This window comes from Caretta caretta, chromosome 19 (assembly GCF_965140235.1).
Source record: "Caretta caretta isolate rCarCar2 chromosome 19, rCarCar1.hap1, whole genome shotgun sequence".
In the NCBI taxonomy this organism is placed as follows: Eukaryota; Metazoa; Chordata; order Testudines; family Cheloniidae; genus Caretta; species Caretta caretta.
This window is the reverse complement of record NC_134224.1, coordinates 8,496,120-8,508,933: the sequence shown is the minus strand read 5'-3', so window position 1 is coordinate 8,508,933 and position 12,814 is coordinate 8,496,120. Positions and strand designations below refer to the sequence as shown.

The following is a 12,814-nucleotide window of genomic DNA, read 5'->3' as shown; positions in this document are numbered from 1 at the left end:
CAAATCCCATTCTTTTTAACCTTTTACAGCTAGCTGTGAAGACAAGAAAGAAAATTCCAGTGGGGCAAAGCTCCCTGCAATGAAATCTAAAGTAGCGTTAGCCCATGTGCACTATTAATATATAATGTAAAATCGCCCAGTACTGTATGACTTACTTGTAATACTACCAATGTGGACATAAGAACAAATGATATAAACTGGCCATCGGGAAGTTTAGACTTGAAATTAGACGAAGGTTTCTAACCATCAGAGAAGTGAAGCTCTGGAATAGCCTTCCAAGGGAAGCAGTGGGGGCAAAAGACCTATCTGGCTTCAAGATTAAACTCGGTAAGTTTGTGGAGGAGATGGTATGATGGGATAACATGATTTTGGCAATTAATTGATCTTTAACTATTCATGGTAAATAGGCCCAATGGCCTGTGATGGGATGTTAGATCGGGTGGGATCTGAGTTACTACAGAGAATTCTTTGCTGGGTATCTGGGTGGTGAATCTTGCCCACATGCTCATGGTTCAGCTGATCGCCATATTTGGGGTCGGGAAGGAATTTTCCTCCAGGGCAGATTGGAAGAGGCCCTGGGGGTTTTTCGCCTTCCTCTGCAGCATGGGGCACAGGTCACTTGCTGGAGGATTCTCTGCACCTTGAAGTTTTTAAACCATGATTTGAGGACAATAGCTCAGACATAGGTGAGAGATTTATTGCAGGAGTGGGTGGGTGAGATTCAGTGGCCTGCATTGTGCAGGAGGTCAGACTAGATGATCATAATGGTCCCTTCTGACCTTAATATCTATGAGTCTATAATACAGATCTGCAGTGCTGTGCATGTACTTCGTAGGGAACAATGACATCAGAATAAAAACAATCTAAACACCACACAATTAAATTCATAGGCTTATATTATTGCAGGAGCCTTATTAAGGGATGCTTGGGCACCAAGTACTTGGTGGCTGGGTTTTAAGATGCCAGATATTTCATACTACGTCCAGGGTTCCTGGTTTATCATTTAACCTAAAAGCCACCGAGAAAGATACAGTCAATACAAAAAACAATCACGATGAACTTTGGATCCCACTAAGTATTAAAGAAAGGTCCAAACGCAGGATCTGAGCCAAACTTTGGAACTAGATCCCAGTGTCAGAACTCAGACCCTTCTCTGATTACAATGAATATTAATACGGGTATTAATGAAAGCACGGCTTGCCCATACTTCTGTAACTTAACAGCATATACACGCATATTACCAAAGGCCCAGGAGGCTAAGGCGGCTCGCTTCTATCTCACTGAACTGACATGTTGTCATACACATCTGAGTAGATACTCAAGGAGAAAAAAAATGTCTTTCTGCCTTCACTAAGCCTTTCAACACTATGGGCCACCTTTGGCTGTCTTCACTATCTATCTAAGGTGCTTGTATGGCCCCATTACCATAGTATCTGAGTGCCTCACATTCCCATTGTATCGATGGGAAACGAAGGCAGAGAGAGCCTGAGGCCCACATCCTTAAAGGTTGATTGAGTTCAGTAGGAGTTAGACACCTAAATACTAATCTGAGCCTAAGTGACTTGGCCAAGGTCATACAAGAAGTCTGTAGCAGAGCAGGGAATTGAACCCTGGTCTCCCAAGACCAGACTAGCATTCTCTCCTTTACTCATGCTGAATATGTCCTTACTCCTCATTGACTTCAATGGCAGAACTAGGTATTTATTCAGCATGAATAAAGGTATAGGAATCTCACCATTATTTCTTACCAATTGAAGATGCTCCATGCAGTTAATGAAAAATACAGTCAAGGGTTTATCGCCCTTTCTCTTACCCCTCCCCCTGAGCAAACAAGACACCGTAGTTCCTATATTAGTCAATAATCTGAAATTTGCATTTAGCTCATTTATGTATCTGTCTCGTTATAGGTACTTATCTGCCAGAAGTACCAGGGAAGCAGTCCTTTATGTACAATATTGATAACAAGTGGATTCCAGTTCTGTAGGCATCACAGCCCACATATTTTGGAGAAATTCTGCGAAGACTGGACTTCATTCAAAACCAGCAGTACATCCGCTAACGCACGAGCAAGCTACAGTGTCCCCAGCACCCATGTTTTCACTGTCTTTGTTGTCTGGCATCTGATACTGGTATTTTGCACATATTGCAAACTGAAAGGTGATCATTAGGCTGAAATTGACTAAGATCTTCCAATTAAGCTGACACTGAACAATTCATGCAAATATTGTTTGATTATTTTTTACCCTATGGAATTAGTGATCATGTATCTTTGGCGCTGATAAATTCTGGCCGTATATCGGCCAATCACGTGAAACATGGTATACTTGCGGTAATCTATATCTTGCTTTTTATCCCCAGTTGTCTTGGTTGGAACAGTGGTTCAGCTGATCCTCCATTTAGGCCTTTGGCTTTTAGAATGCATGTGTGGTGCTGGATTAGTGCACTCTCTCCCTGTAAACACAAAATAAAGCTCTGTGTGTTCTAGTCATGACAATAATATAAATAATAATAGCAGCCTGTGGGGAGCAGTCTCAACTGATCAACAACAGCAAAAGGAGGTGGGAGTACGAACAGCTGTCCAAAACTGAGCATTCAATCAGAGGTTTGGAATTGCACCTGTCTATCTTCACCTGTTTCTCCTCTTACTCACACAGGCATAAATCAGAAAAAACTCCACCAAAGTCAATGAAGATTTGCAGATTTACTCCAGCTCAGAGGCTGGCCCCAAAAGGGCCCCATTTGATACCCACATTGCACTGATGTAAATAACTGCATACATGGCAGCGTAAGGGTGAGTCCGCCCCTTACAGTATGCTATCCTGACCGAGTGTCGTGTAAGTTCCATCTCTCCAGCAAAGCCCTGGGCAGTCTGGGATTTTAGGAGATCACACTTCCCATAGCAAAAGACAAATTGCATGTAGAAAAACCTACAGTGACATGAAATTAAACCAAGGAGGGTAGATGAAAGTTACATGGAACTGCAAGATACAAGGAAAAGCAATGAAAGTGACAACACTCTTATTGGCACTCTGCAGAGAAACCATGCGGTGGGGAGACTGACCTTGTTCCTAGCAGATGGTACAGATAGCGAGATCAGTGGCATTCAGGATTGGGGTACATTTTGGGAGGGCAATATGGGGGAAAGCTTGTATTTCTGTGATGTTTCTGCTCTGAGGACAGAGCACTTCAATTTGTCACGCACAGTCAGGTCTTGGCATGTGTAAGTGTGATGCACTTGCAAAATTTTTGCAACGTAAGCAGCACACCTTCAAAATGAAGAGACAGCTGTGGATGCATTTTTCTGATCTGGAAGTGAGGATAAGTCAAAAACTTTTGAATTAATTGGTTTTTTTTAAGTCAGTACAAACCAGCCGCCAACTGGACCTAGCAGGATATTGCTTCAGTGGAAGCTTCTCTCATTCATCATCATGAACTCCTGGCAAACACAAGTGGGCTCACACTTTCACATGACCTTTATCCACCCTCAGGACTTGCTGCCCCAGAGCCTCTTCGGTAGCACTTTAACCTTCTGAAGGTGCTGGTGGGCTCCCGGTGACCAGTCAAGAATGCTCTTGCATGCTTATGAGCTGTGCTTCACACAAGCTGAACGGCAACTCGCCTTTGCTGGAAGGGTTGAACCGATACTGAGCACGCTAGCAATGTCAGCGAAACACCCACCCTAGGCAGGGCGGGGGAGGGCGGAGGGGCTGGGTTTGCTCTCACAAGGATGTGAATCAGCTTGGCATTTGCTGAAATCAGTGGAGTTTCCTCGATATAAAGTGGGTGTGAGATCAGAATGAAGGCAGGTTCACATTTTGCTTGCATCAAAATAGGCTTCTGATCCGCCGCTTCCAACACCTTGTGTGGCCACTTAGACCAGTGCAAAGCGAGCGTGAAACGTGCCCCGCGCGGACTGATGGAGCTTTGTGCTGTACTAGTGCAAAGGGCTGCAGCAGCTCCAGAGGCACCAATTCCCACCTGGCAAAACTCCGGGTCAGAGTCTCAGCTGGTGCAAAGTGGCACAATGCCACCCAAGTTGCCTTTGGTTGTAGATAACCTAAAATTGCTTGTGACCTTATTCTGCTCTCTCACTGGTGAAAAGCACAAGGAACCCCACTAAAGTCCATGGAATTGCACTGGTGTGAAGAAGAGAATCAAACTCCAAGGGCAGATTAATCCCTGATATAACTGCACTACTTCAGTGGATTTACACCAGGGGTAAATTTGGCTCCTAGTCTCAATCCACCTGCCATAGGCATGGGCATAGCTGTTACGGATGAACCACTTCCCTCCGTTCTCTGCCCCCCCCCCACTGAAAAATGGCGCTAACCTTTCCTCTGTGCCATCCTGACTGCAGGGGTACACCTCAATGTGCCCATTTCCAGTCACGGAACTGGGCGGGAATATTGGCAATAAGGAAACACTATACACTCAGAGGGTGGGCAAAACGATTTTCCAGCCAGGCAACTGTCTCACCGCGGGATTTGTGATAATCACAGAAACCTCGCAACATGACGGGAGGGAAATAGAACCATGCGTTTTTCTTGCAGCCTCCAGAAATCTGTACTGCACCTCTCAGCCCATCCCCTAACCTGATCAGGCAACTTCTCTGCAGGCTCCGAAAACTCTGACCCGCCCCTTCCACTGCCTCTGCTCCCCTGATCTGCACATGGGTGTATCCCCGTCCCTCCAGTGGGCGATGGCAGCTATTGAGAATGCACCTGAACTACATGGGAGAGTCACGTCACCAATGGCATCAGAAGGAAAACGATAACCACGGAACTAGAATTAGTGCAGGAGAATCAGTACTTGAGGCTCTTTCATGGCCACAGGAAAGGTTCGTTGACAACCAGCGTTACCACGGACAATCTCTGACCCAGGGAGCACGGCGCGCTCCAGCACCTGGCTGTGCATTTTCCACGGTCCTGCCTGTTGTTGGTACTGATTAGCTGCATTCCGGTGCCACCTGAGTCAGGGTAGAGACGTCGTCTACCCTGACCAACCAACAGGCCAAATTAATCCCTGGGATAATGGAACCAATAATCTGAGAGTTCACGGCCTCCTCCCCCCCGCACACGCACACTCCTGCCTGGCCCACAGTGTGTGTGCACCTGCCCTGGCCCCCAGCTCCCCAAACTGCCAGAAGCTTAGTGGAAACTAACTGGGCATTTACTTTTTTTTTAACGCTTAGTTCTTCTATGGCACTTTCCAGCTATGGGGCCTCACAGCTGTTTCCAAAGCTGGGATTAATGCTCAGTCCCACTTTACAGATGGGGAAACTGAGGCAACTAAACCAGGAAGTGACTTGCCCAAGGTCATGTGATGAGCTATGGGCAGAGCCAGGCTGTGACGAAGCGGGACCGTTCTTAATGTTTCCTCTGAATAGTGTGGGGGTGCCTCAGTTTCCCCTAGGCAGTTCTTAAGTATCTAGGGGGTGGGATAAGGGTGAATGATCGTTGCAGAACCCTAGAGGGCTGGTGTGTGCAGGGGTCTGGACACAGAGAATGGTCGACACCCTGTTTCCTGGCAACTGATGGCCTGGGCCCTTCCCCCCTGCAAGGTGAGAGCTAAAGGGTTGGAGAACAAAGGAGTCAGGTGCCCTCCTGGCTCGGGAAAGGGACAAAGCCCAGAGGAGGTGGGGCTGGAGAGAGTTTCAGTTTTGTGGCTGGCTGGGGACATGGAGTGAAGTGCAGATGTGGTTGTCTGGCTCAATGCCCCCCAAAATGGACCCAGCTGAGGGGTCCTGTTCTCTGCACCTACAAGCTCTGTTTTAGACCATGTTCCTGTCATCTAATAAACCTCTGTTTCACTGGCTGGCTGAGAGTCACGTCTGACTGCAAAGTTGGGGTGCAGGACCCTCTGGCTTCCCCAGGACCCCGCCTGGGCGGACTCGCTGTGGGAAGCGCATGGAGGGGCAGAGGATGCTGAATGCTCCGAGGTCAGACCCAGGAAGGTGGAAGTTGTGTGAGCTGTGTGTCCTGAAGACAGTCTGCTCACAGAAAGGAGACTTCCCCAGAGTCCTGTCTGGCTTCATGGGGAGCAGTTCCAGAGCATCGCCCGGGGACGCCGTGACAAGTGGTGTCAGCGGTAGGATGTACTGCACCCCATGGATGGCGCTTCCTGCAGTAAGTGACTGGGGAGCAGTAAAACGAAGGGGGATTGACGAGGACCAGGCGTGCTGAAGGCTCAGAGAGGAGCAGTTTTGGGGGACGGTTAACCCCTGGGAGTGTGTGACCAACGAGAAGGACTGTGCAGTAATGGGGTCCCTCGGGGACTGTGGTGAGCAGTCTCAGGGGCGGAGGAGCCTGCGGCTTGGCCCTAGGAGAGAGAAGGACTTTTGCAGTAACAGGGTTCCCCTGGGGATTGCAGCGAGCAGTCCAAGGGCAGCTTGACCCTGGCAAAGAGGTGGGGACCTCGAGAAGGGCTAGCACACTTGGGGTTCTCCCTGGAAACCGTGGGGAGCTAAGAGCGCACAGGCCTGAGTGTCCACAACAACTTGGGAACAGCGGAGTCATAGAACCCAGGAGTCCTGACTCCCTGTCTGGTAACCAGGATCCACAGAAAGACGTAGCAGAGCTTTAGGAACCTGGTAGATGGGCTAGGGAGGATTTATTCGAGACTCCTCCAGATCCCCCCTTGTGCCCCTCTTTTCCCACCACTCATCTGCTTCCCCCTCATGCCTCTCCACCCCCTTTTGTGCTCCGCTCCTGACTACATGGGAAAGGAGGGGGCTGGAAATTACCAAAAAGCAGTTTTTGAACGAGAGGCAGGACTGATCCTACCGCTCGAATGGCCCCCAACTCCTACAGGATCCCTTGGGGCCAGCTCATCCTCTTCTCCAGCTGGGCCCCACCCATGGCCCCACCCCAGTGGGCCCACTTGCAGCTGCAGGGCGCCTCCCCTCCACTCCCACAGAGGCAGGGACAGTGCCAAGAGCCTCATTCGCCCCATCCAGGAGTGGCAGCAGGGGATCCCCTCACCCTCCATGTCTGGAGCAGCAGCGGTGCCCCTCATCCCCCTGTTGGCAGGGGCCCTTCAGTACTTACCTCAGCAGCTGGAATGTAGGCCGGTTGGGCCTGCTACTTACTCCTGATGCACACTAAGCCCTCTGCGGAAATGGTGGCAGGGAGTCTTGGAGTTAACACCCCATTGAGATGCACATGGCCAACTCATGTTCCAGGCTCTCAGGAGACTCAGGTAGACTTGCTGCCCGGGTTACACTTGGGCCATGTTTTCACACTTTCCTTCCAAGTCACAAGTACTAGACATTTATGTTTTTTTAAAAAATTAATGCTGAGAATCTGATACCATAATCACAGGACTCCAGGAGCTGAGGCCCTGGGCATGGGCCTATGACTTCATCTGGCACAGGAGGACCCTACTGAGGGAGGGCTGTTGTCTGAGGATGGAAGACCATGGAGCCTTGTGAGGGTTGGGGGGAGGAAGATAGTGGAATTATCCCTAGCAGGAAATAAGTAGGGCTGATGCCTCAGTTTCCCAATGCATAGAATGGAGATAATCCCCCCCATTCGACCCCAGGGGTGTGTGAGGGTTACTGGATGATTCTAAGCACCCTTTGAGCTCCGTCCAGGAGCTGTGTGTTAATTCTGTAACACAGACTTGGAGGGAGACCCACGGGTTGCAGAAAGGATGAGTTTGGAGGAGACACCTGGAAGTCAGTCTGTGGCCATATGGCTAGAATGCTGGCTGCAGCCTCTCTGTGAACGGTCCTCTTCATAAAGAACCAGTTTAGTTTTACAAGCCTGGAGTCTTCATGTTATTACCCAGCAAGTGTCACATGAAACAACTTCCACTCCTTTCTCTGCCTCCCTCCCGCTTTCCCAATGGGTCCTACCTATTCCTCCCAAAGCCCCACCGAGTTTGGCAAGAACACTTCCACTTTCCATCTCTGAACCTTTATTACTATGGAATATTCAAAAAACCCAACAACACGGTTATAAAAATGAGTTCATGGGGAAATGTGAAGCAGCCCGGTTTTGAAATGCTCTGTGTCCTGGTGCTGGGTCAAATATAAAACGAGGCATATTTATACATATACAAAATATAAAAGGAAGGGTACATTAGAAATGTATAAAACAAATGGCTGACAAGTAGTATTTACATCCGGGGTGAGGTGGAGGGGCCGTGCCCAGAGCCAGCAGCATCTGTTTAGCAGCCACATTTAAATGCATCTGAGAAAGTCTCTTTGGAGCGAGGAGCTGCCAGCTTGGATGAGCCCGGGTTGGGTGCTGTTCGAAGGTTCTGCATGATCGATGTTTAGTAGAAAGCTGATGCCTGTGGTCGATTCAGCAGCGGGCCAAGACAAAGGGTGAACAAAAGCATTCGTTGTCTATGTGTAGGCTGCCATTGGACAGCCATGTTAGCAGATCTGCTATTCCAACTGTGAAACAGACGCTCTGACCTATTGCCTGGGGGGAAGAAAATACAAAATACAAATAATAATAATAATAACAACAACAATAATAAATTCAACCAAGAGAAGTTCCACGTTCACACGGAGAACGGATTGTCCAAGCACTTCTCAGAACCAGCGTCTCCCCCTGCCCAGGGGAATGTGTTCAAGTAAAGGCAATGAGGCGAGCCGTGAGGTTGTGTTCCATCTGGGTCCAACTTGCCGGCTTCAGGAGAGAAGTCCCAGCGTAAGTGCAGCCCCGGGCTCCTTAGAGCTCCTTGAGGACGATCTGGATTTTGTCCTCTGCTTCCACTATGTCCAGTAAAAAAGCCATGTGATTGCTGTAGTGCTGAATGATGTTGTTATCCATGTTCACCAAGATGCTAGGAGAGGAGAGAGACTGGATTAGGGGAGCATATTTCAAACAGTCACTTCGGCTGCAGAGCAGTGGGAACTGGGACATCCTGAATTCTCGTCCTGCCTTTCCCACTAACTTGCCATGTGGCCTTGCACTGCACTGTGCCTCAGTTTCCACACAGGTGAAATAATAGGACTGACCTACCTGGGCCACAGAGGTGTGGGGAGGATCAAATAGTCCTTTATAAAGTGCTTTGAACATGCAAAGCTCTATACAAACAGCATGTGTTCTTGTTACTAACCGGTTTGTAATCAGACCCGTATTGTGACAAATTGGCTCCTTTCTGGGGCTCAGCGGTAAGCGTCGGGTGGCTCATTTCCACTTGGGAAGCCAGCTTGCTCATTTAACTACAGCAGCGGGCAAGCTGGGAAGGCACACACAGAATATGGCATTGTCCACTTTATCCTATCCCAGGCTTCACAGCATTGCCGAGTTGGGCTGCAATACGGAGGAGTGACCGGGAGAGTCTTTTCCACTTACAACCGCCAAGATCCCTGTGCAGAATGTAAGCGCTGCTGTATGCCCGTTCTCCCAGAGAGGCAGAGGCAGATTAAGGTTTTGTGGGGCCCTGGGCCAGAGCAAGTGGGAGCCCCTCCCCATCCCTTCTGCCTGAATTCCTCCTGCCCCTCCCCCCCGTGCTCCTGCCGGGGGGAAAAGGGGTCGGGGCCCAGGGGCGTCCCCCTCCCACCCCAGCGCTCCTCCCCTGCTCTCCAGCAAGAGCACCAGACAGGCAGAGTGGGGCAAGCCCCTGCGGCCCAACCCCGGGGTCCCCAGCAGGAGCGCTAGATGGGCGGAGTGGCCCAGTGGCTAATCTGCAACTGCAGAGAAGAACACATGCAGCCTGAACATACAGCATCAGCAGGAGAGCCAGCACTCCAAATTCTTGGCTCCTTCCAAGGGGCCACATCTTTCCTGGCCGCGGACTGCTTACAACTTCAGTGACAGTTATAAAATCAACTGCTTGGAACCAGAAATTATAAAGGGCAGGGGGAGAAGCATTTCAACAGCTGATTTAAAGCCAAGGCCATGGCTCCCCGTCATACCAGAGTTCCTCATTAAAATATAATTGATGTCACAGGGCCTCACACAGCTACATTCCCATAAATCACAGGAAGAGCTTGTAACCGTTTGGAAGCGGCAAAGAGAACAAACCATCTTTCATTGCACAGAGCACGTTCCCTCCAGGTCTCTACTGGGATCATTAATGGGGCAATAGCATTAACTGTGCAATACTCAGAAATAAGAGGCTTCAGTTTCCAGCAAATCTAGTAATTTGTCAGGCACAGAGGACAGGCCAGACCCTCAGAGGGTGTAAATCGTCAAAGTCCCTTGGCAGTCAATGGAGATACATCAGTTGACAGCACCAGAGCATCTGGCCCATCCATTCTAAGACAGTGCAGAATTCAAGGAATGTCAGATTGCCTTTAAAACAGGAAGTGCATCAAGCAGGTGAAGGGGCAAGTTTTGCTTTTTCATTCAGATTTGTTAATTACTTGCTTTAGAACTGTGACCGGAACTCAATTTGCTCTTCTCTGCACTTTTCAGAAGATCTCAAAATGCTTTATAAGCAGGTTGATTTCCTATATCTAGGTCCTTTCAGCGGAGGGCATTAAACATGACCCATGGGCAAACTGAGGCACAAAGTAACTTGTCCAGAGCCATGTAGCTGTTACACAAACACAACAAGGAGGCCCCAGCCTCTTTGGCAATGAACATGGGAGAGGACAGAGATCCAGAGGCTGTAGGGGCAGATAGAAAGGTGAGTGGATGGGCAGGGGCAGAAACAAAGCCGTCATGGAGTAGGATGACAATCTACCCAGCTGCCAAAATCCCCCACCCTCCTCTTAGATTCTTCAATTGCTTGTCCACTTTTGTACTAGGAAAGTACAAAGCACTTTTGTACTTTGTAAGCCGACTCCAGTCGTCCCAGATGTAGACAGCTGCATGCTGCTTTAAACACAGAGTGGAAGTCTAGGGCTGTGTCACACAGGTGTGTCCCACGCTGCTGCCTTACGCAACCGAAAACCAAGGTGACTTTAAATGACAAATGAAGCCTCTCCAAAAAGTCTTTCATATTTCATCCACCTACAGCTGGGAAAGGCACCCAGTCTGGAGGCGTCTTGTCCCACCCAGGCTTATTTCAGCTTTGAAAGTGCTACCCACTGATAAGAGTGGGTGAACACACCAATTCGGATTCAAAAAAGAGGCAAGTGTGTCCAGTTGTTAGAGCAGGGGGCCGGGGAGACTCTTCCCAGCTCTGCCACCAACTTCCTGTGTGACACTGACCAAATCACTGCATCAGCTCAGTTTCCCCATCTGTAGAATGGGGACGCTACCTGCCTACATCAGGCATTTAGCAACCCTCTGGTGAAAGGTCCACTATAGATGCTGAGTAACATTAAAACTATTAACTGAATCGAACCTTCATCTAGGTCTGAATCAGACACAAGCTTTATGGGAGACTGGGAAAATTTGGGTCAACTTTCTTCAAGCTGCTCTGCACTTTTGACCAACATGGAAGGAGAATCTTTGGACACAAAGTTACACGAGTTCTCTCCAATTCATCCTAGACACAAGGCAGTTGGAGTCACACGAACCTCATGCTATTGGGTTTCCAGTCCGATTTCTCAATCAAAAAGACTCAGGTAAGTCCTGAAGAGAAATCCAGGTAAATCAAGGTTGTTCCACTGAGCCACATTGGTTTATACCAGCTGAGGCCCACAAAGTAAACGCCAAGGAAAAAGAGAATTGCTTAGGGTGAAGCAATAGGATGAAATCGTGCAAAAGGAAAATTAAGGCTAGGAGAGCAGGAAACATTTCACAATATCCTAAGATCTAATAGATTGTAGCAGAGTTTGCATCTGAGTAAGATATTTGCTCAACAATAACTGGTGGCAATGAGTTCCAAAGGTTAATTACAAGTTGGATATGACAGTATTTCATTTGATCTGCTTTACATGTGTTGCCTTTTAATTTCCTTGTTCCTCTGATTTGGGCAGGGATAAGAACCCCTGGTTGATTCTATCTCCCAAGCATTCATTACTTCATATCAGATATAGTAACAAACAAAAATCAAGTTATAGGTGGTTCCCGCAACCAGACAGGACCCTTTCTTCCCCAGCCTCACAGGAACTTATCTGGGTAGGGGACTCAGATTCACACAGCCAGGTAGCGTAGTCAGTTCTGACTCAAGATAGCAGTAACAGCGTAGTTACCATCTGATGGCTGGTTGGAGCCCACATCACAGGAGGCATCCCAGAGGTCAGACTCAGCAGAGAGGCCATTGATGGTACAAACAGGGGATGAGCTACCCTGGTTTTCAGAAGGAGCTCCTTCATGTCAGGGCTGAGGAGGGCAGATGTGTGTGTGTGTGTGGGGGGGGAGACTGGCACTGCTGCTGCCCATGCTATCTTGGTCTTTGGATAGAAGATGCCAGCCTCCAGGGCTGCCAAGCTGACGCTTAAGGCCTTGATTCAGGAACAGGCTCAGGTTCCCTCCTAACTCTAAGCATGTGACCGGTCCCAGTCAGGGCTACCCGTTTGCTGAAAGCTACACCCATATTGAAGCACCCTCCTGCCCCTGGGCCTTGAGCCGTGGGATGGGATTTTCTGACGCCCGCGGGGCTTGTTGCTCTGTTCCCACTGACCTCAATATCAAACTGCCAGGCAGACACCAGTGCCGAGCGTGTTAGAAGACCCACCCGGGAAGCCCACTTCACTCAGACCTCCTCACACCGACCTCAGCAGAACAGGACAGCATCAAGAGTCACTTTAACCTACCCCCGGCACACGCTAGCCGCTGCCAACATTCTGGGCCAGTTTCTTCCGCCTTGTTAGACGCTTGTCAGGAGCCCCGTCACCAAAACCACCTAATGCACAAACTGGCGTCAATCTAATTCTTCTGTCTCCCTCTGCGCTAAAACCTGGCCCTGTGCCAGTACAAACAATTCATTCATTTTCCATGCAGTCCCTGGTGCTTGCAAG

At 49.0% G+C, this 12,814-nt stretch overlaps 2 protein-coding genes across 4 annotated transcripts in view; one reads left to right on the top strand and one right to left on the bottom strand.

The window, feature by feature from the left end:
• Positions 1–2,488, top strand: part of STPG1 (sperm tail PG-rich repeat containing 1) — a 47,849-nt gene extending 45,361 nt beyond the window's left edge. For both annotated transcript variants that reach the window (XM_048825863.2, XM_048825862.2), the window contains one exon: positions 1,908–2,488. In XM_048825863.2, coding sequence (XP_048681820.2) covers positions 1,908–1,984 — 77 coding nt within the window. In that variant the 3' untranslated portion in view covers positions 1,985–2,488. The remainder of the gene's footprint in view (positions 1–1,907) is intronic.
• A 5,425-nt stretch (positions 2,489–7,913) lies between these two features.
• The window catches only part of GRHL3 (grainyhead like transcription factor 3), a 45,083-nt gene continuing 40,182 nt past the window's right edge, over positions 7,914–12,814 (bottom strand). For both annotated transcript variants that reach the window (XM_075121238.1, XM_048825858.2), the window contains one exon: positions 7,914–8,796. In XM_075121238.1, coding sequence (XP_074977339.1) covers positions 8,682–8,796 — 115 coding nt within the window. In that variant the 3' untranslated portion in view covers positions 7,914–8,681. The remainder of the gene's footprint in view (positions 8,797–12,814) is intronic.